General features: G+C 49.1%; 1 protein-coding gene across 1 annotated transcript; it reads left to right on the top strand.

Annotated features, from left to right (window-relative positions):
- The first annotated feature begins 210 nt into the window (after nt 1-210).
- LOC139317563 (calcium and integrin-binding family member 3-like) lies at nt 211-23,358 on the top strand. Its single transcript, XM_070944658.1, has 5 exons — nt 211-296; nt 1,613-1,724; nt 17,135-17,282; nt 17,823-18,018; nt 23,337-23,358. The coding sequence occupies exons 1-5, from the start codon at nt 211-213 to the stop codon at nt 23,356-23,358; spliced, it is 564 nt and encodes a 187-aa protein (XP_070800759.1).
- The last annotated feature ends 359 nt before the right edge of the window (nt 23,359-23,717 follow it).

The following is a 23,717-nucleotide window of genomic DNA, read 5'->3' as shown; positions in this document are numbered from 1 at the left end:
TCCACATGGTCGAACTCGCAGCTGGCTGCGATTTGGCGCAGGGCGGCCACGAACTCTTTGATGGTTTCCCCTTCCTTCTGATCCCTCTGATGGAAGGTGAACCGGTTTGCCACTGGTGTTCCCGTTGGGGCGTAGTGGTCTTGCAAGATCTGCAGCAGATCGGTCCATGGCACTTCCTCGATATCCCGTGGGGCCACCAGGTCGATGGCCATGTCGAGGACTTCTGAGCCGCAGTTGGCCAGGAAGATGCCCTTCTTTCAGTCGTCGTCGGCATCCCTGATGTTGTTGCCTCTCAGGTATTGCCGGAATTTGACTACGTAGGATTTCCACTTGTCCTTCCCTGGGCGGAAAGGAGCAAGGGCTGGTAATGGGACTTCAGCTGCTGCCATGCCTCTGGAAATGCCTACAAGTGACTCAGCTGCTAAGTGACTTAGCTCTTGAGGTTGGCTTCGCGCCACGAGGTTCGTCGCTTGGTTCTAGTCCTTCGTCACCAGTGTTAGATCGGCGCAGGGAATCAAGACGCGACCAGCTCTGGTCCAATTCAGTACTTTATTTAGTACAAGAAAAAGACGAGTGGCTGGGCTGCCGGGGCTCTTTAAATACGCTCCGGCAGGCTCAGCCACCCAATGACAGCTCTTTGAGTTCCCCGCCGGGGGATTAGCCAATCCCCGGCGGATGCCCAAATAAGGACATAACAGACGGGTCTCAAAAAAGGCCATCGTGGCTGATGAAGCAATGGCTGGAGGGAGCTGGGAATGTTTCATTTTGAGGCAACAGAAAGGTGGGATGCGAGGATGCCTCTGGCAGACCTCCTGAAAGAGGGTCTTAATTTAAAGGAAATGCTACATCCTGGAATTCAGAACCCGGAATAAAGTTGCAGAATAAAGGTTGTGAGAAGAGCAACAATTCAAGAGTGGATCTACTGCTCAGAGAGCCAGCTCGGTGTAGCACTGAAGCCCCTCCAGGCTAGAAACCAAGAGACGGGGAGTTCTAGTCCCACTTCAGGTGGGAGAGCCAGCTGGGTGACTTTGGGCCAGTCCTTCTTTCTCACCACACAGATGGGAAAACTGGGAGAAGGAAGGAGTTTTCACGCGTTCCCCGTCTTGAGTGATTTATCAAAATAATACGGGTGGGACAGGGGTGAAATTCAGCCAGTTCTATCTGGCTCAGGCGAACGGGTAGCGGCGGCTGCGGGAGGCTCCGCCCACCCGCATAGATGTCATGACGTTGCTTTTTTGTGATGATTTTAAGCCTCTGGGCTTTGCACATGTGCAGACAATGGTGCATACACATTTGCAAACCAGTAGGGAAGATAAGTGAATTTCACCCCTGGGGTGGGATATAAATGAACAAATGAACCCCAACCAGGGGTGCCAGAGCAGCCGACGTCCATAGCATTGCCAAGGCTAAGGGTTCCCTTGTGGTGGAGGTGCTTTGCAAACCTTGTGCCAGTCAGGAAGCTTCTCTGGTGCAGGGCGGTGTTCCTGGGGATCTTCAGCCCAACATGGGCATCCTCTCTTCTTGTTCTCACCCACTGAAGGCAGGTGCCCCGAGGCCAGGCCTGGGCCCGCCAGCCGAGATGAAAACCTTTCCTCTGCTTCTTTCCTTGCAGGCTGTTTGACAAGTACCGTGACTTGGCACCCCAGTTAGTGCCACAAGACTACACCAGGAAGCCCAGCGTGAAGCTCCCCTATGAGCTGATTGCCAGCATGCCAGAGCTCAAGGTACAGGGGGGTGGGGATGGGAGCAGGGTCTTCTCTGCAGGGAAGGCAGCCAGTTTGTGTTAAATGTGTTCAAGGATCGTGCCCAATAACTCCATAAGCAGGTATTCATTAAATCAGATATTGTTTATTAATGAAGCATCTTATCATTACAGGTACAAGTCTGGAACTGAGGCAGGACCGCATGGCTGACCCTTAAGTACCCCCTGGGCGTGGCTAAGGTAAGGAGGGGTTATTGGGTTAGGGTGGACCTTGGGGGCTGGCTTGTCCAGCCCCCCTGCCTCTAGCTCTGGGTCAGAGGCAAGGCATTTATTCCTGACAAAACCCCCTCTAAATGCCTGGCCGAGGTGTTCTTGGGTGGTGCATACCTGAGGTGTCTTTTTCAGGAGGACACCTAATTTTGATGTTAGATATGTGTGCTGTTTGTTTTGTAATGGCTTTGTTAGAATGTCCGCTGTTTGTTCTTCTGTGTCACAATGTACTGTATAACTCTTATGAATCCTATGCTTGTGAACTGTCTAACGTGTTTGTACTTTATGTCGATATGTCTCGACCTTTGACCCACTGCTTCAGCCTTTGATATTTCCATAGCGGCTTTATTGTCCTCATGCATGATGATGGGATAGTTTGGTTCGGCCCATATGTCTGCGAGCAGGTCATCAAACCAGACCAAGTTGTTGGCGGCCTTGGACAAACAAATATATTCGGCCTCTGTTGTGGATGTAGCTACCAGATCCTGTTTGCCTGTGTACCAATGTACTGGGCTGTTGTTTAGAAAGAATACGTAACCTGAAGTGCTCTTTCTGCTTTTCACATCCCCAGCCCAATCAGCGTCTGCATAGCATGTGAGTGTGGGTGTTGTGGTGTTCTCGGGTTCTAGTGATAGGCAAGCATCGGAGCTATGCTTTAGATATCTCAATACCCTTTTGATGGCTTCCCAGTGGTACACAGTGGGTTTACCTACATGTCGGGACAGCAAGTTAACTGGCAGGGCGATGTCTGGCCTTGTCCAGTTCGCAATGTATAATAGGGAGCCTATGGTGGATCTGTATAATGTGTTGTCCTTGAACGCCTCAGCCTCATTATACATGTCCTTCAAGAAGTCTGGTTGCATTGGTGTTTCACACCCCTTGGCGTTTGTCATGTTTCATTTATGTATCAGTTCCAAAATTTTGTCTTTCTGTGACAGTTGGAAACCTCTGTCTGTTTTTGTGATTTGCACCCCCAAGTATTTATCTACCTTACCCAATATCTTCAGTGTAAAATGTTTTCCCAGCTCATTGGCAAAGTCATTACATTTGCTAGACTGATCACCAATATACAATGTATCGTCCACGTATATCAAGACATACTCGAGGGAACTGTCTGACTTCTTGGTGAAGAAGCAGTTGTCGGCCGAGGTGGCTGAGAATCCCATGGACTTCAATGTCTTGGATAAGCATTCGTACCAGCGTTTCCCTGACTGTTTGAGTCCATACAAGCTTCGGTTTAGGATCCAGGTTTCTCCCTTCCTGGTGTTTTGGCTAGGTGGCACTCTCACGTATATCTCTTTATCAAGCTCAGCGTGCAGATAAGCGGTTTGCACGTCGAATTGATGTACTTCTAACCCAAGTAGTGATGCAATTACCAACACACATTTTACGCTTTCAGCCCTGACTGTGGGGGAGTACGTTTCCGTGTAATCATCAGGGTATTTTTGGGCGAACCCCTGTGCCACCAACCTAGCCTTGTAGAGTGCTTTGTTTCCCTCTAGTGTTTTAATTTTGTAGACCCACCTGGTGCCTATGGTCGTCTTTCCTGTTGGGACTTTAGAGGGAGTGTATACGTTTAGTTCCCTCAGGCTGTCCATTTCCCTCTCCATGGCTTGTTCCCATTTTGCTCTTTCCCCATCTGGTAACTTCAGTACATCCTCATATGTGTTGGGGGTTAGTTGGTTAGTGTGGAGGGATAACACGTAGTCCTCTAACCTTTCTGGCTTTTTGCCCCTGTTTGCCTTGATTGGCCTGTCGGGGGGTGTCTCTGTGTCATGCATGTACCTAGCTTCTCTCTCGGTGAGTGAGTCCACTTTGATGCATGGGTGGTTCTCCTTCCACCCCTTCACTGGTATTTCCTGTCTCTTGGGTTTGCTCTTTTCCTGCTCTGTACCCATTCCTGTGTGGTGTTTTATCTCCCTTTGGTCATCCCCTGATCCGTCCTTGCTAAGGGACACCTCGTTGAGGTGTATCTTGGACCAGTTGGCATTTTCGTGGAAGACAGCTGTTCGTGATATCACGAAATTGTTATTGCTGTCTATGAATCTATATCCCTTCGTCCCTGGTTCATACCCCATGAACCTCAGCCTTCTGGATACCCTGTCTCCCTTATGTCTCAATTGTTTGGGGATGTGCACATCTGCTGTGACCCCGAATATGTGTAAATGTGACACCTGTGGTTTCCTTTGGTACATTAACTCGTATGGAGTTTTATTTAGTACGCTGGACCATAACCTGTTCAAAGTGTAGTTCGAATAAATGAGTGCTTCTGACCAGAAATGCTGCCCTAAACCGGCATCCGCTAGTGCGCACCTCATCATGGTCTGCAGTGTTCCGTTTTTTCATTCTGCAACGCCATTTTGAAAGGCGGAAAAAGGAGAAGTCGTGTAGTGGACTATCCCGCGTGTCTTTAGCCATTGGGAGAAGTCGCTTGACAAAAATTCAGACCCCCGGTCTGTCATTATTTGTCTGATCTTGGTATTATGTTGTGTCTCCACCCTTGCGTAGAATTCCTTAAATTTTTGGAATACTTCGCTCTTGTGTTTTAGCGTGTATACGAAGCCATAGCGGCTGAAATCATCCACTATGGTCAGGAAGTACCTCTTCCTGTATTTGATGGAGGGCCTTAGTGGTCCCACTAGGTCCATATGTATGAGTTGGAAGATTGAATTGGTTGTGCGCACTGACTTTTTGGGCCTTGGTTTGGTTTTTAATTTGGAGCTCTTACAAATGGAACACTCGAGATAGTTCTCACAATTCTTTATTTTTACACCTTCAGAGCATTCCATCATTTTCTGCACCACAGGGAAGCTAATGTGTCCTAGTCTTCTGTGTAACAGGTGGGCACAGTTGTCATGCATTAGCTTTCCTATCGCTGGCTTTTCTTTCCTGGGTGTCCCCTGCTCACTTGGATCATCAGTGGTGTGTGTGTGACTAACCCCCTCTACTTTCCCACTTGTGTCGTCTGGGTTGTCGGGTCTAACCTTCCGGTGATTGTTTACCTCTGGCTGCTTGTCCCTGACTGGGTGGAAGAATGGCAGTTCCCCACTGATTACTACTTTCCCTATCCTTTTGCCCCCTCTAGTTACCTGTGCCTTTCCTTCCTTGAATGTCACCTCGACATTGTTGTCCTTGCTTAGTTTTAGGGTGGCAAGGATGTTATAGGGTATGTTTGGCACTAATAGCACTCCTTGTATTACTCCTATCCCCGGCACGTATGCGTTACCTTTACCTGTAATTGCACATTGTTCTGGTTAGCCACTTTTATTATAAAACTTTCTTCTGTAAATGAGGTTAGCAAGTTACGGTCATATGTGGTATGGTTTGTGGCCCCTGAGTCCAGCAGCCATGTGCCTTCCTCCCTGTCCTGGCCTATGTGTCGCTCTTGATCTCCTATGCCATACAGTGATCCAGTCTGGCTCTCCCTGGAGCTGTCTCTGTGGTTTCTCCTGTCCCTGGGACTAGGGGAATCCCTACGCCTGTGTCTGTCCTCTGGTGAGCATCTGCTAGTGTATCTTGCCCTTTGTTCTGGTCTGTCCCTTCTATGTGACCTGTCCCTGTCCCCTGTGTTTCTAGGGCAGTCCCTTTTGTAATGGTTTCTTGACCCGCATATGTAGCACTCTGTGTTGCTGTAGTTCCTACCCTGTGGCTCAGCCTTCCTGCTGGGTCTTTGCTCCCTGCGGCTTAGTGAGCGGTCTTTCCTGATGCTGTCTTCAGCTATTAGTTTGCTTGTTAGTAATTCCAGTGAGAGTTTCCCTGATCCTAGGTTGTCTATCTGCGTGATGAAGGTGTCCCAGCTGGGGTCTAGGGAATTTACAATGATGCTTATCATGGTCCTCTCACTTATGACCTCCCCCTTTTGTGTCAGCTGAGCCCTGGTGGTATTTAGTGACAATAAATGCTCGATCATTGGGGTCCCTGCTTTAAGTTTGGTGGCGTAGAACTCCCTGGATAACCTGGTGGTGCTTGCTACGCTTTGGCAGTAAAATAGTTTGTGCATCCTCTGTATTACCTCTAGAGCAGTCAAGTGGTGGCTAATGCTGGGGTAAATACTGGGGGTAATGCTAGCAATAACAATACAGTATGCTTTATGGTGGATGCAATCTAATTCAAAAGTCCAGGGTTTTTCTGGGGGGTCAGTGACTAGGGATAATAGATCTTCCTTTAGCAGGGTGACTTGGAGCTGCTGGTTCCAGTCCAGGAAATTCTCCCCATCTAGTCTTAGTTTGGGAAAGTCACTTGGCAAAGTCCCTGAATTGTAAGTTAAATTACTTACATTATGTCGCTGTCCATGGTTCCTCACGTAAGGGTACTCACAATAAGGCAGAGGAACGACTGTGGCAAGTCTGAACTGACTTGTCTCTGTGTGCTTGCGTCGGTGTAGCTCTATGTCTTGTTCCATTTCTCCTACAGGGATGCATTGCGCATGCGTGAGGTTCATTTCTGCCCAGCCACCGTGGAGTGAGGAGCTCGTCCCCGCAGCTCCCGGGTGAAGGCCCCAATCTTCCGGATGGGCCTTCAGTTCCTCCTTGGTCGGCCTCGCTTGTTCGGGATCGTCGTGGATCGTCGTCTGGAGCCTCGGGAAGCGGTGAGGGTCGTCGGTGGAGGTCGGAAGTCCCGTTGGGGCCGCGAATGGTCCCGGATGGCCCGGCCTTGTGTGGGTGTCGCCTCCGGGTGTCGGGCCAAGTCCCCTGCCTGCCGATGGACGTCCCCTGCCTGCAGATGGCCCCGTGGGCCATGGATCTGGTCCCGGTTGTCGGTCCGGTGAGTAGTCCCATCGCCTTCGGTGTCCCGTTTTTATGGGGAGGCTCCTTGGGAGCTCTGGGTGGCCCTGGGCCAGTGCGGTAGCGGTCAGTTCCCCAGGGTGGGTGCCGGTGTCCGCCCTCTTCGCGTTAGGGTCCACTTTGCGCTTGGGCCTAGCACCGGGGTGCATGTTCAGTAACTTCATCTTGTCCCCTAGGGCCGCGGTGATTAGTTCGATGGCTTTGTTGACCTCAGACTCGGTAGGCGGGCCTGTAGGTTTTGGCTTCGGGCTTTCTTGTTTTTTGTGGTAGTTTTGGGCGGCTACTTTAGAGTAGGCCCCGATTCCCGCCATGAGATTTAAATCTCGGGAATCCATTGGTGGGTGGTCGGCCATTTTCGATGACGTCGCCTCCCAAGATGGCCACCGTAAAAAGGGCGCAAAGTCTCCTTCGGCCTTTTCGGTGGGTTTCTGTTGGGGGAAGTCCTCCCTTACCGCATCTTCGTCGCTGTAGTCAGATTCGTCTTCATCTTCCTCACTCGCTGCTTCGCAGCCTTTGATCAGGCTTCGGAGTTCCGCGATGAGGTCGGTGTTGCTTTGTGACGAATCTATCAGCTCCAGAAGTTTTCCTTTTAGGTCGTGCTTTTCTCCTTTTGGGGTCTCGTGTTTCTTCCACCCCTCGTCACTTCTGGACGGGGTGCATGGGTGGTGGAGTAGGCCGCTCGTCTCGGGTGCCTCTCCTTGTGTGGCTTCGGGTTGGGCAGGCCGTTCTGCCATCTTCTTGGTGAATGCTCTGGTATTCACCCTGTCTGTCGTGGTCCTTTGCATGTTGTGGAGTATTAGGATTGGGCTGTTAAACCATCCTCTGCTACCATATTGTTAAATGTGTTCAAGGATCGTGCCCAATAACTCCATAAGCAGGTATTCATTAAATCAGATATTGTTTATTAATGAAGCATCTTATCATTACAGGTACAAGTCTGGAACTGAGGCAGGACCTCATGGCTGACTCTTAAGTACCCCCTGGGCGTGGCTAAGGTAAGGAGGGGTTATTGGGTTAGGGTGGACCTTGGGGGCTGGCTTGTCCAGCCCCCCTGCCTCTAGCTCTGGGTCAGAGGCAAGGCATTTATTCCTGACAGTTTGGACCTGAGCATGCTTGGGACATGCATGTGGGGGTGGGGGGGGAGGCAGGACATCCAGGGCTGGTCCTGCCTGGTGGGGCGGGAAGAACGTTTCTGTGGGCTTTGAGCCTCTCTGCCAGGCTATCACCAAGGGGGACTTAGAGCAGAGTGATGGTCAGTGTGTGTGTGTGTGTGTGTGTGTGTGTGTGTGTGTGTGCTGCTGTGAGAAGGGGAGTCCATCCCTAACCCTTAGTCAGCCATGACTGCAAATAGTTCAGTGGGGCAAACAAGGGGAGTCAAGGGGGCTGAAACCCACAAAGAGCCTTAAGAACCCTAACCACGGCTGTTCCCCCTCCCACTCTTCCTTTTGTATGTCTAGCCATGTTTCCCTTGAGGGAGGGGTCGCCTGCAATGCCAACTGGCCCCCACCCTTGAGACACCCTAAAATACCCCCAAAAGAGAGGCTAAAGTTGCTCCCTTCCCCAATGACACAAACACACACACACCCAGCATAGTATAGCTAAATATCCCCTCATGGGCATTTAAGGGTGGAAATAGGAAGGGCAGGTGAAAAGACTTGCAGAATTCAGCCATTTGGCACCCAAATTCAGCCACAGGATCTCCTGATTCTGGGCACAGGGCGGTACTTTGGCTCGTACCTTAACCCAGCGAAGGGGGAAGCAAGGCAATGGGTGGAGGTAGCTTTAAGGCACCTGAATTGGGGCTCCTCCCCCCACCCGTCCTCTTGTCCTTCCCATCCCTGCTGGCTCTCCTAGATCTCAGTCAGTGAGCAGACACAACTTTGGTCGGTTTGGGCGAACTGGGGCCTGCTGGAGTGCCAGTGGTGCTGGCATCTTCTTAGACCAGGGTGTCAAACTCAAGGCCCGCTACTTAGATCTGGCCCACAGGGCCACCCTGGAAACAGCAAAGGATTGGCCCGCGGTGCCTCTGCCAGTGAAAACAGAGCTTGGGAGCCCATTTTCACTGGCAGAGCGCTTGGGCCACCACGAGTGCCGACACGAGTGATGTTGAGCCAGCCACACACACCCTGCCCCCCCCATTAAGGATGCATCCCTCAATGAAATTGAATTTGACACCCCTGTCCTTGACTATTAAACAAGTTTGGGCACTCTGGTAGCCCCAGAATGAAAGTATAATTAATCAAACATTTACCCTAGACATGGTAAATGTCTGGAGTATAAAAAATATGGTAAATTATTTACATCATTAGCAGAAAAAAGAAAGAGAGGGGTAGAAATTTATGTTAAAAAAGGAATTGACGCAGAATTGAAATATAATGATACAAAGGGAAGAACCCTCATGGTTGAAGTTACGAGAGAAAACACTAAAATGTTACTAGTGGGCATTTATGCCCCGAATAAAAAACAAGAAGAATATTTTCAAAAGCTTCGTGAACAACTAGGGAAAATGGAATATAACGAAATTTGCATGATAGGCGATTTCAATGGAATCGTAGACCCAGACAACGATCACAAAAGCAATAAAATGAACAAAAACAAAAGGACGACTTTACCAAAAGCATTTTTCGACTTGGTGGAGGAGATGAACTTAATTGATATATGGCGAACTTTACACCCAAGCGAAAGACAATACACATTCTATTCCAATCCGCAACAGTCATGGTCGAGAATAGATATGGTCTGGGTTACCAGGACGTTGGGGTTAGAAATAGAGACGGTAGAAATCAGCCCAAACATATGGGCAGATCACAACCCCCTGGAAATAAAATGGAGAAACACAAAGAGAAAGAAACAACTGAGATGGAGGCTCAATGCAAAACTACTATGTGACAAAGAGTGTGTGGAAAAATTGAAAGGAGAATTAAAGACTTTCTTTATAGAAAATGAGAACCAAGGGACACCCCGTGAAATAATATGGGACACAATGAAGGCCTACCTAAGAGGGGTAATAATATCCTACTCTGCATATAAAAATAAATTAAAAAGGAAATCCCGGGAAGATCTTATTAAACATCTGGATGAAGCAGAAAAGAAACTCCAAAAAATACCTGGAGATACTGTAGCAAAAGAAAATTGGCTGGTGTGGAGACATAAATTAAACATTCTAGATCAAGAGGAGCTAGCTCAAAAAATAAAAAGAACAAAACAGTATCACTTTGAGAATGCCAACAAATCGGGCAGGTGGCTGGCCTATAAATTAAAAAAGGAAAATGAAAAAGGGACAATTCAGATACTAGAAGACGCTGAGGGAAATCTTTTAAACAAAGAAGAAGACAAATTGGAAAGGGCGAGAGAGTATTATGAATCCCTATACAAAGAAGAGGAGGCCTCGGAAGAAAAAATAGACCAATATCTGGCAAATGCGGAGCTCCCACAAATAACGGAGGAAGAAAAGGAGATGCTAAACGCTAAGATAACAATTGAAGAATTTAAAAAGGCTCTCTCCAAACTCAAAAACAACAAATCGCCAGGCCCAGACGGATTCCCAGGAGAAATATACAAAAAATTTGAAGAAATCCTACAACCTAAATTAATGGAAATTTTCAATGAGGTTTTGATGGGCTCAAAAATTCCTGACTCGTGGAGGGAAGCACATGTTACACTCCTGCCGAAAGAAGGTGCCGACAAAAAAAAAATCCAAAATTACAGACCGATTTCGCTTCTAAACACTGATTACAAACTATTCATGTGTATAATGGCAGAAAGAACCAAAAAAATATTAAATAATTGGATTCATAAAGATCAAAATGGATTTCTCCCGGGGCGACAAATTAGGGATAATTTGAGAATCGTATTAGATACTTTAGAATATTACGAAGAACACCCAGAAAAGCAGTTGGCCTTAGTTTTCTTGGATGCCCAAAAGGTATTCGACAATTTAAATTGGAACTTTATGACCAAGCAAATTAAAATAATGGGATTCGGGGAAAACTTCGAAAAGATGATAAAGACTATCTACGACAATCAGAGGGCGAGCATTCTAGTTAATGGAGATAGGACAAGAACATTCCAAATCAAGAAGGGAGTAAGGCAGGGCTGCCCCCTGTCACCACTATTATTCATTCTGGCTCTAGAAGTTCTGCTACGTAAGATTAGAAATAACAAAGAAATCAAAGGCCTAAAAATTAGAAAAGAGATCTATAAAACGCAAGCCTTTGCGGATGACGTGGCACTAATAATAATAATAATAATAATAATAATTTTATTTCTATACCGCCCTTCTCCCGAAGGACTCAGGGCGGTGTACAGCCAGTTTAAAACACAAGACACAACAATAATTAAAAATTAAAATAATTAAATAGATTTGGCTGCTTTAAAAACTCTAAAATTTAAAATACCCCAATTTAAAATTATTATATTGACAGCCCTGCCTGGCGGAACAACAAGGTCTTCAAAGCGCAGCGGAACACCCGGAGGTCAGAGATCTTGCGTATTTCCGGGGGCAGTTCATTCCACAGGGCTGGGGCTCCCACAGAGAAGGCCCTCCCCCTGGGTGTCGCCAGCCGACATAACTTGGCTGATGGCACCCTGAGGAGACCCTCTCTGTGGGAACGGACTGGTCGGTGGGAGGCTATTGGTGGCAGAAGACGGTCTTGAAGGTACCCGGGTCCTGTGCCATGGAGCGCTTTAAAGGTGGTAACCAACACCTTGAATCGCACCCGGAAGACCACCGGAAGCCAGTGCAGCTCGCGCAGGAGGGGTGTCACGCGGGCACAGCGGGTTGCGCCCATAACCACCCGCGCGGCCGCATTCTGGACCAGTTGGAGCCTCCGAGTGCTCTTCAAGGGGAGCCCCATGTAGAGAGCATTACAATAGTCCAGCCGGGAGGTGACAAGGGCATGAGTGACCGTGCGCAAGGCATCCCGGTCCAGAAAGGGCTGCAACTGGCGGATCAGGCGAACCTGATAAAAGGCCCCCCTGGCCACGGCCGTCATATGCTCTTCTAAAGACAGCCGTGCGTCCAGGAGGACACCCAGATTGCGAGCCCTCTCTGTGGGGGGCAGGGATTCACCCCCAATAGTCAGCAATGGCACCTGCTGACTATATCGGGACGCCGGCAACCACAGCCACTCGGTCTTGGATGGGTTGAGTCTGAGCCTGTTCCTCCCCATCCAGGCCCGTACGGCCTCCAGGCAGCGAGACATCACATCAAGGGCATCGTTGGGGTGGTCTGGGGTGGAGATGTACAGCTGAGTATCATCAGCGTACAGGTGACACTTCACCCCAAAACCACGGATGATCTCACCCAGCGGCTTCACATAAATGTTGAACAGAAGAGGCGAGAGGACCGACCCTTGTGGCACTCCCCATGCGAGATGCCTCGAGGTCGACCTCTGCCCCCCTGCCAACACAAACTGCGAGCGGCCGGAGAGGAAGGAAGAGAACCACCGCAAAACGGTGCCCCCTACTCCTAACCCTCTCAACCGCTGCAGCATGATACCATGGTCGATGGTATCAAAAGCCGCTGAGAGATCTAATAGGACTAGGACAGAGGAGCAACCCCTGTCCCGAGCCCTCCAGAGATCATCCACCAACGCGACCAATGCCGTTTCTGTGCTGTGCCCCTGCCTGAAGCCCGACTGGTACGGGTCTAGATAGATAGCTTCATCCAGGTGCCTGGGCAGCTGTCGTGCCACCACACTCTCAACAACCTTCGCCACAAAACGAAGGTTGGAGACCGGACGGTAGTTGGCTAATTCAGCCGGGTCCAGGGAAGGCTTCTTGAGGAGGGGCCTCACCACCGCCTCTTTCAAGGCGGCGGGAAAGGCACCCTCACTCAGAGAAGCAGTTATAATCCCCTGGAGCCAGCCTCGTGTAACCTCCCGGGAGGCCAGTACCAACCAGGAGGGACACGGGTCCAATAAACATGTGGCGGCACTAATCCTACCCAGAACCCTGTCCACATCCTCGGGAGCCACAGGATCAAACTCCTCCCAGATAATATTCTCAAGACCTACCCTCGTCTCCTCCCCCGGACTCGCCCAGTCGGAGTCCAAGCCTTCCCGAATCCGAGCGACTTTATCGTGCAGGAATTGCACAAAATCCTCAGCTCGACCCTGCAAGGGATCCTCCCGCACTCCCCCCCCGAAGAAGGGAGTGGGTCACCCTAAACAGGGCGGCTGGGCGGTTCTCTGCAGATGCGATAAGAGTGGAAAAATGGTTAGATTTCGCCGCTTTTATCGCCACAAGGTAGGTCTTGATATAAGACCTCACCTGTGTCCGGTCGGAATCGGATTGACTAGTCCTCCAAATGCTCTCTAGGCGTCTTTTCCGACGCTTCATCTCTCTCAGCTCCTCAGAAAACCAAGGAGCCAATTGAGATCGGCATCGGGTCAGAGGCCGCAAAGGCACGACACGATCCAAAGCTCCGGCAGCTGCACTCTCCCAGGCGGCCACCAGCTCTTCAGTCGAGTCGTGTGTCAGGGTCTCAGGGAATGGCCCAAGCTCCGTCAGGAACCTTTCTGGATCCATCAGGCGCCTGGGACGGAACCATTTAGTCGGTTCCGTCTCCCCGCGGCGGGGGCAAGCGGTAGGAAAGTCCAAGTGAAGGAGCGAATGATCTATCTGTCCATGACAAGGGTTTAATGTCTAAGTCCCCTCTACCAAGATCATTCAGCCACTGACCAGAGATAAAAATCAAGTCCAGAGTGTGTCCTCCTATGTGAGTGGGGCCTTGAACTAACTGGGTCAGGTCCATGGCCGTCATGGAAGCCATGAACTCCCGAGCCACCTCTGACGTCTCACCCGCGGATGGAAGGTTGAAATCCCCCATGACAATAAGTCTGGGGGTATCCACCGCCACCCCGGCGATGACGTCGAGTAGCTCGGGTAGGGTCGCTGCCACGTGGCAGGGAGCCAGGTACGCAGTCAGCAAACCCATCTGCACCCCACGGCCCCACTTCACAAAGAGGGACTCACATCCGGCTATCTGAGGAACAGTGGTCTCCCTCGGACAAAGACTCTCCCTAATAATCACCGCCACTCCCCCACCCCTCCCCTGGGCCCTTGGCTGATGAAATGCACGAAAACCTGGTGGGCACATTTCAACGAGGGGGACCCCCCCCCTCTTGGCCCAACCAGGTCTCCGTAATACCTGCCAGGTCCGCACCCCCCTCCAATATAAGATCACAGATGAGGGGGGCTTTATTAACAACCGACCTGGCATTACATAACATCAGCCGCGGACCCTGGGCCTGAGACTCTGCACAACCCAGGCCATGAGGCGCGCAGTGGGGACCGGAGTGCGCAATTGCTCGTAAACAGCGTATGCGCACCCCCGGCACATGATATGGTCCCCTGCGCCCGTCATACCTGCCCCTCCCACTCATTATTTCAATTGCATTGCCCTTCTTGTTATCCCCCTGCTCCCCGGATAAATTTTCTTTCCTGACCCCTCTGCTGCAGCCAATCAACCTGTCACCCCGCTCAGTAGCTATCTGGACCCCCCCAGGTCCACTTTCACAACCCCCTCCCTTCCTCCCGGGTCCCCTTAAAATTTTCTTTAAAAAAAAAAAAAAATACTAGAAGACCCATTAACATCTGGACAAAAAGTATTAGAGGAATTGGGTAAATATGGCGAGGTGGCTGGCTTTAAATTGAACAAATCTAAAACCAAAATACTAACTAAGAATGTAACTGAGGCGCAGAAGAAAGAGATAGAAGGAACTTTGGGCCTACAGGTTGTCCCAAAAATAAAATACTTAGGAATTTGGCTAACCAAAAGGTGTTCATCTCTAAGAGAAGATAATTATACTCCATTAATTAACAAATTAAAACAAGATTTGGATAGATGGAAAAAGATTAAATTGTCACTTATAGGCAAAATTGCGGCAATCAAGATGAACATCCTCCCCAAGATCTTATTTTTATACCAAAACTTACCAATGATTTTAGAGAAAATTTTTTTCCTAGAATTAAATAAGATCACTAGGGATTTCGTTTGGGAGGGAAAAAAATCGAGGATTTCACTTAAAATCTTACAGGAAAAAAGGAACGTGGGAGGATTTGGACTCCCGAATTGGGAAATGTATTATAGAGCAGCAAAGCTGATATGGATAAGGGAATGGATCACTTTGGAGAATAAGAGAATCCTAATGTTAGAAGGCCATGATTTACAGAGAGGGTGGCATGCGTATTTATGGGACAAAGATAAGAAAAAGAAAACCTACTTCCACAGACATAAAATCAGGGACTCCCTAATACAAACGTGGGCGGGGATTAGACAGAGATATTATACAAAAGTCCCAAATTGGCTCTCTACGGTAGAGGCATTGATTTATCCCAACAGGTGGGGAATGGAGAAACTGTGCAGATACAAAGACATCGTCGACGGAGGGGGAAACCTTAAATCAAATGATGCCCTGAGAGACCAAGGCATAATCTTAGATTGGTGGACTTACATGCAAATAAAATCAAGATACCAGAAAGATAAGGATGAATTTGGCTTAGAATTAGGGTACAACGGATTAGACAAAATTCTGATGGGACCAGGAAAAAAAGCGTTGGCCAAGCTGTATAATTACTTATTAGATGAGGATAGAGATGAGGACATAATCAGAAACCAATTGAGAGCGTGGGAGAGAAATATCGGGCATAGTTTGAACTTTAACGAATGGGAAGAGGCGTGGAATAAAAATTATAAATTAACTAGAGCAGCCACGTACAAGGAAAATCATTACAAAATGCTTCATAGGTGGCACTTAGCACCTGCAAGATTAGCACAGATGTTCCCCAATGTACACCCAAATTGTTGGAAATGCGGTCATGGTCAGGGCACCTTCTTTCATATGTGGTGGACATGCCCCGAAGCAAAAAGATACTGGAGCAAAATTCGGAGATGGTTGAAAGACATACTCAAAGAAGAAATTGATTTGAATCCAGAAATATTTCTCCTGGGAATGGTAAAGAAAGGACATGGAAAGGAAAAGGTCCACCTCCTAATACACATAACTACAGCTGCCAGACTGGCGTACGCTCAATACTGGAAAAAGAAAGACCTACCACCAGATGACCTTATAATTAGCAAAATATTAGAGTGTGCAGAGATAAGTAAATTAACACACGAGATAAGTGATGATGAAAATTCAGATTACGATATGGTATGGGGAAGATGGTACGAATGGATAAATGATAGAATCAAGGAAGGAGTTAAAGGTGCAGAAATTAACTAGAAATGTATAGTATAAATGACACCAGATATTTTTTCATGTATATATGTACAAACACTGCGAATCCGATGTCAAACAAAATTGTTATTATATTTTATTTGTCTTAAAAAAAAAATCAATAAAGTGTATATAAAAAAAAAGTATAATTAATCAAACTCTTCCTTAATTGATATTGGAGACTGATGCTATAAAGGCAAACCAATAACCAGTAACAGTAACAGTAACAGAATTGGAAGGGACCTTGGAAGTCATCTAGTCCAACCCCCTGCTCACGCAGGAGACCTACACAAGGGATTCAAACCGCCAAACTGCCGACCTTTCAGATCAGCAAGTGGTTGACAGTTGACGGGGAATTTGGCACAAACGCTTAAAGCGAACATACAAAGCAGTCAAATATGAAGCGGGGACTTTCTCTGCGAGTTCTGAGCTAAACAAAATTGAATTAAAGGAATTTGGGAAGAAAAGTGGACGGTTTATTTGGATCCAGGGGGAGCTTCAGGGAAAACGGGCAGGAACTCTTGTCCTCAGGCCAGAGAAAGAGGAAGAATCACCTTCTCCTACTCTGGGAATAGAGTAGCCCTGGTCTCCAGAGGTATGCAGATAAGAAAAGGCAGGTGGAGGCTCATGTCCATATCATGGCTTGGAAGGGGCTTTTGCAGGGGGGGGGCGCCCTTGGCTTCCTCAAACCATAGTTCCCCTGGAGCAATCAAAGGTGATTCTGGATTCCTCTGGCCTCGAAGGGCACTCGACAGCCAGGACTTGGGTTCAAAATCTACGCAGGCCACTTGCGGCTAAGGGAACCGGGCGTGTTCAGCCTCACGGGAAGGAGGCTCAGGTAGGTTAGCTGTCGTCCTGCCAGCAGGAGGTGGGTGCAGAGGGATTCTCCATGGCACTCGAGGGCAAGATCAGAAGCAGCGGGTGGAAGCACATCGGAGGGAGATTCAGCCTGGGATTCAGGAGAAATTTCCCCGTAGTCCATGGAATAGCTCTGGGTGCTCCATCACTGGAGCTTTTCAAGAAAAGATTGGGCCACCATTTCTCCAGGAAGTTACAAGATCTCCTGCCTTCGGGAGGGTGTGAGATTAGAAGATCTCCAAGGTCCCTTCCAGGCCTATCTTATGATTCTATGCCTTCTTCCCCTCACCCCACAGGACAATCCCTTCCGCCAGAGCATAGCCGAGGTCTTCTCCGAGGACGGGGAAGGCAACATGACCTTGGATGACTTTTTGGACATGTTCTCAGTCATGAGCGAAATGGCACCACGTGACCTCAAGGCCTATTACACCTTCAAAATCTATGGTGAGCAGGCAGGTGCTGGAGTGGGGTGGGTGGGGGTGGGTGCCATCTGCAGGGAGGAACCATGGGATGCTCAGAGGGAGGCAGGGAGCTGCAGCTGCCACTTTTGTCCTTCATTAAGCACCACCAAGGACACTGAGGTCTCCAGCCAGGCACGCTGGGCTAATGAGTTGGAACTCCCGGGGCCCCTTCCTTTCCTTTGCGGGGTAGGGGGAAGGACCAGCTGTTGCTGGCTGAGTCTGGATATTGGATGCTCCGTCTTCCAGAGAATTCCCCAACCTTTCAAGGTTGGGGGCCTGGAGCTGGGGGAAGGGGGGAAAGTGGGGACATGAGTAGGGCTGTGCATGCGGGCACAGGCGTATGACCCAGCCACCCACTCACGCAGCCCGATTGCAAAAAGGCTGCAGCCCAGTAGTGGGCCACAGACTTTCCAGAGGAAAGCAACAGCTCTCCCTTTCCGTCCGTGGAGGTCGGAGGCCAAGGGTGGGTGAGGGTAGTCCCTCCTCTGGCTGTCACTAAGCGTTGCGGGGGCTCCTTCAGCAGACTTTAATGATGACAACTACATCTGCAAGTCTGACCTGGAGAAGACGGTCAACAAGCTGACCCGCAAAGAGCTGACCCCGGAGGAGGTCAGCCTGGTGTGCAACAAAGTGATCGAGGAAGCCGACTTGGACAACGATGGCCGGCTCTCTCTGGAAGACTTCCAGCACATGATCGTGAGAGCGCCCGACTTCCTCAGGTCGGGGGGGGTCTTCTTTCTGCGCCCCTCCCCCGCCACCTGTCTCTCTCTTTCCCCCCAGTGAGGAAGCTAGTCCTGGGGGAGACCCTCCCTTCAAGCCAGCTGGGGAACCCGGCTTTAGTTGTGTAAGGTCCAATAATAATATGTTTAAGCTCATAAATACCAAACAAGAAACTTAAACAGAGGCTTGAGTAAACTAGCATTTAATCTTGATCAAGCTTCAATGGTTAGCTGTTCCAAACACATACAAGATACATGCAGGTAACAACTACAAACAAGAGAGGGAATGTGAACCCCTTTTACATTGTTTAGGAAAGTCATAAACCTCCAATTCTGGCATCTTTGATTTGTGTATCCCCTGGAACAGGGTAGAGCCCCTTGATTAGCACCATTAGCGTTATCTCTTCTTGATCATCTTCTTTGTGTTCACACTTGTCTATTTAGCCCCCTGGAGTGAAGGGAACTCAAAATACCGATACAGAGATAAGGCTCTGATCAAAAGGTGGAACATGTGTTTTGACAAATGCCAGATACTTTATAGACCCCAATAACAGTACATGTTTGTTCCAGGAAGTTAGTCAATGTGGCATATTTGTGTTACAACTTTAAAGGCATAACATATGTACAGTCAGGTCCAAAAATATTGGGACATCGACACAATTCTAACATCTTTGGCTCTATACACCACCACAATGGAGTTGGAATGAAACAAACACAATGTGCGTTAACTGCAGACTGTCAGCTTTAATTTGACGGTATGTACATCCAACTCAGGTGAACGGTGTAGGATTTACAGCAGTTTATATATGTGCCCCCCACTTGTTAAGGGACCAAAAGTAATGGGACAATTGGCTTCTCAGCTGTTCCATGGCCAGGTGTGTGATATTCCCTCATTACCCCAATTACAATGTGCAGATAAAAGGCCCAGAGTTCATTTCAAGTGTGCTATTTGCATTTGGAATCTGTTGCTGTCAACTCTCAAGATGAGATCCAAAGAGCTGTCACTATCAGTGAAGCAAGCCATCATTAGGCTGAAGAAACAAAACAAACCCATCAGAGAGATAGCAAGAACATTAGGCATGGCCAAAACAACTGTTTGAAACATTCTCAAAAAGAAGGAATGCACCGGTGAGCTCAGCAACACCAAAAGACCTGGGAGACCATGGAAAACAAGTGTGGTGGATGACCAAAGAATTCTTTCCCTGGTGAAGAAAACACCGTTCACAACAGTTGGCCAGATCAAGAACACTCTCCAGGAGGTAGGTGTATGTGTGTCAAAGTCAACAATCAAGAGAAGACTTCACCAGGGTGAATAGAGAGGGTTCACCACAAGATGTAAACCATTGGTGAGTTTCAAAAACAGGAAGGCCAGATTAGAGTTTGCCAAAACATCTAACAAAGCCTTCACAGTTCTGGAACAAGATCCTATGGACAGATGAGACCAAGATCAACTTGTACCAGAGTGATGGGAAGAGAAGAGTATGGAGAAGGAAAGGAATTGCTCATGATCCTAAGCATACCACCTCATCAGTGAAGCATGGTGGTGGTAGTGTCATGGCGTGGGCATGTATGGCTGCCAATGGAACTGGTTCTCTTGTATTTATTGAAGATGTGACTGCTGACAAAAGCAGCAGGATGAATTCTGAAGTGTTTTGGGCAATATTATCTGCTCACATTCAGCCAAATGCTGCAGAACTCATTGGACGGCACTTCACAGTGTAGATGGACAATGACCCAAAGCATACTGCAAAAGCAACCAAAGAGTTTTTGAAGGGACAGAAGTGGAATGTTATGCAATGGCCAAGTCAATCACCTGACCTGAATCCCATTGAGCATGCATTTCACTTGCTGAAGACAAAACTGAAGGGAAAATGCCCCAAGAACAAGCAGGAACTGAAGACAGTTGCAGTAGAGACCTGGCAGAGCATCACCAGGGATGAAACCCAGCTTCTGGTGATGTCTATGCGTTCCAGACTTCAGACTGTGATTGACTGCAAAGGATTTGCAACCAAGTATTAAGAAGGGAAAGTTTGATTTATGATTATTATTCTGTCCCATTACTTTTGGTCCCTTAACAAGTGGGAGGCACATATGCAAACTGCTGTAAGTCCTACACCGTTCACCTGAGTTGGATGTACATACCCTCAAATTAAAGCTGACAGTCTGCAGTTAACACACATTTATTTATTTATTTATTTATTTATTTATTTATTTGTTTGTTTGTTTGTTTAAATTTCTATACCGCCCTTCTCCAATATAGGACTCAGGGCGGTGAACAGCCAAAGTAAAAACAAGACATACATACAAAACATACAAAATCTAAAAACTGATTAAAATAATTAAATATCTTGGCCGTAATTAAAACTGTTCCAATTTAAAATCAATTTAAAATTTGACTCAAGCCAGCCCAGCTAGTTGAAATAAATGGGTTTTCAGGGCCCGACGAAAAATCCGGAGGTCTGTTATTGTACGTAACTCTGGGGGGAGGTTGTTCCAGAGGGTGGGCGCCACCACAGAGAAGGCTCTCCCCCTGGGGGTCGCCAGCCGACATTGTCTGGCGGACGGCACCCTGAGGAGGCCCACTCTGTGTGAGCGTACTGGCCGGTGGGAGGCTATTGGTGGCAGAAGGCGGTCTCGTAAGTACCCCGGCCCTAAGCCATGGAGCGCTTTAAAGGTGGTCACCAACACCTTGAAGCGCACCCGGAAGACCACCGGGAGCCAGTGCAGCTCGCGCAGGAGGTGTCACATGGGAGCGCCTCGTCGCCCCCATAATCCCCCGCGCGGCCGCGTTCTGGACCAGCTGGAGCCTCCGGGTGCACCCCAGGGGGAGCCCCATGTAGAGAGCATTGCAGTAGTCCAGGCGGGAAGTGGCAAGTGCCTGAGTGACTGTGCGTAGGGAGTCCCAATCTAGAAAGGGGCGCAACTGGCGTATCAGGCGAACCTGATAGAAAGCCCCCCTGGCCACGGCCGTCAAATGATCTTCTAAAGACAGCCGTGCGTCCAGGAGGACGCCCAAGTTACGAGCCCTCTCCGTGGGGGCGAGTGATTCACCCCCAATAGCCAGCGATGGCATCAGCTGGCTATATCGGGACGCCGGAAGCCACAGCCACTCGGTCTTGGAGGGGTTGAGTCGGAGCCTGTTTCTCCCCATCCAGGCCCGCACGGCCTCCAGGCACTGGGACATCACTTCAAGGGCATCATTGGGGTGGCCTGGGGTGGAGATGTACAGCTGGGTGTCATCAGCGTACTGATGGAACTCCACCCCGAAGCCACGGATGATCTCACCCAGCGGCTTTACATAAATGTTGAACAGAAGGGGCGAGAGGACCGACCCTTGTGGCACCCCACAAGCAAGGTGCCTCGGGGTCGACCGCTGCCCCCCTGTCAACACAGATTGCGACCGGTCAGAGAGGTAGGAGGAGAACCACCGCAGAACGGTGCCTCCCACCCCCAACCCCGCCAACCGGTGCAACATGATACCATGGTCGATGGTATCAAAAGCCGCTGAGAGGTCTAACAGGACCAGGATAGAGGAGCAACCCCTATCCCGGGCCCTCCAGAGATCATCCACCAATGCGACCAATGCCGTTTCCGTGCTGTGCCCAGGCCGGAAGCTGGACTGGAGCGGGTCTAGATAGACAGCTTCATCCAGGTACCGGGGAAGCTGTTGCGCCACCACACTCTCAACAACCTTCGCAACGAAGCGAAGGTTGGAGACTGGACGATAGTTAGCCAAAACAGCCGGAACCAGAGAAGGCTTCTTGAGGAGGGGCCTCACAACCGCTTCTTTCAAAGCGGCCGGCAGGACCCCCTCACTCAAAGAAGCGTTAACAATCTTCTGGAGCCAGCCTCGTGTCACCTCCCGGGAAGCCAGTACCAACCAGGAGGGACACGGGTCCAATAAACATGTGGTCGCGTTCAGCCGTCCCAGGACCCTGTCCATGTCCTCGGGAGCCACAGGATCGAACTCCCCCCAGATAACGCTCTCAAGACCTGCCTCAGTCATCCCATCCGGACATACCCAGTCAGAGGCCAGCCCTTCCCGAATCTGAGCGATTTTGTCATACAGATACTGCACAAAATCCTCAGCTCGACCCTGCAAGGGGTCATCCCGCACTTCCAGATGGAGGAGGGAGCGGGTCACCCTAAACAGGGCGGCCGGGCGATTATCTGATGACGCGATAAGAGCGGCAAAATAGCTAGTTTTGGCCGCTTTTATCGCCACTAGGTAGGTCTTAATATGAGACCTCACCAGTGTTCGGTCAGATTCGGAGCGGCTGGTCCTCCAACTACTCTCCAGGCGTCTTTTCCGGCGCTTCATCTCCCTAAGCTCCTCGGAGAACCAAGGAGATAAGTGAGTTCGGTGCCGGGTCAGAGGCCGCAAAGGCACGACTCGGTCCAAGGCCCTGGCAGCCGCGCTATCCCAGGCAGCCACCAGGTCCTCAGCCGAGTCATGAGCCAGAATCTCAGGAAATGGCCCAAGCTCCATCTGGAACCTATCATTGTGTTTGTTTCATTCCAACTCCATTGTGGTGGTGTATAGAGCCAAAGATGTTAGAATTGTGTCGATGTCCCAATATTTCTGGACCTGACTGTATATGTTCCAGGAAACAAATATTTACAGCATGCAGGTATACAAAGACATCACATATCATACATTATGTTGCAGGAAACAATTAACAAGTTTCTACTAATTCTACTATTTCAGGATATCTATTTCCTTACAGTCGAACAACCTCCCAGAAACCTATTTAGGATTTGGCTCCAGAGGAAGCCTCGAGGGCCATGGTGCCTTCAGGCTGGTGCCAGCTGAGCCAAAGCTCTTCTCGCGGGCAAAACTGTCATACACCACACACCAGCAGTGAAATGCACTTACCTTCACTACCGGTTTGGGAGTTTGAATGCACGCGTCTCTTCTACGCATGCAGAAGGTCAAAAACAGGATGTAATGATGTCCCAGTGGGTGGGCAGAGCCTCCCGCCACCGGCACTCCCAGTTCGCATGAGCCGGATAGATCCAGCCAGATTTCATCACTGCCACACAGACACAGATACACAGCATCTTCTGTGCAGAATGCTACCAACCAAGACACCAGCACTTTCTCTCCACTCCATTTGGGGGTGGGGGTCCCCCTGAAGAGGCAAGAGACTAATGGGGGGTTCTGGGAGGTGAAGCTCAGAGGGCTCGACACTGCCAGGCTGGGCAAAAATTTGGCCGAAAATTTTGTGATAACGGTTTTGATTAACACCTCTGACTGCTCCCCTCGCAGAAGCTCCTGAGTAAATTGTGCTTTGTTTGTTTGTTTGTTTGTTTAACAGCACCTTTCATATTAGAATCTGATCAGAAAACCTGACAGGCTCTCCAAGTAATGAATGTAATTGATATGTCTCCCCTTCTTTCCGGTGCTGAACTGAAGCACAGCAGGTGACACCTGCCACTCACTTGGATCCCTTTCAAGCCCTCCAGACCCTCCTGATGGCCAGAGGGAAACAAATGCTCCAAAGAGAAGGGGGAGGAGGAGGAGGAGGATGACGACAACTACCTTCCCTCTTAAGTACACCATTATGAAATGAGAATGGATGATATTTTTAACTTAACAGTAGGAAGACGTTTGATTTTGTTTTTATAAGTCAGAATTCTTATCAATTAGCTTCGCCTGTGGAAGGAGCCAAACCATTCTAGACCCTAGGAAACTACAT

The sequence above is a fragment of the Pituophis catenifer genome, unplaced genomic scaffold, assembly GCF_029215685.1.
Source record: "Pituophis catenifer annectens isolate HBS135680 unplaced genomic scaffold, rPitCat1.0.hap2 SCAF_5, whole genome shotgun sequence".
NCBI lineage: Eukaryota > Metazoa > Chordata > Lepidosauria > Squamata > Colubridae > Pituophis > Pituophis catenifer.
Note: the sequence above shows the minus strand (reverse complement) of the source record. Positions and strands in the feature narration are given on the sequence as shown.

What these genes read in the sequence shown, in the direction of transcription:
- LOC139317563 (XM_070944658.1), top strand. Translation starts at nt 211, where the DNA reads ATGTCGAGGACTTCTGAGCCGCAGTTGGCCAGGAAGATGCCCTTCTTT. An exon ending in CCAGCATGCCAGAGCTCAAG is followed by an intron (nt 1,725 to 17,134) that starts GTACAGGGGGGT and finishes CTCACCCCACAG; the next exon opens with GACAATCCCTTCCGCCAGAG. An exon ending in AGAGCGCCCGACTTCCTCAG is followed by an intron (nt 18,019 to 23,336) that starts GTCGGGGGGGGT and finishes TTTGTTTAACAG; the next exon opens with CACCTTTCATATTAGAATCT.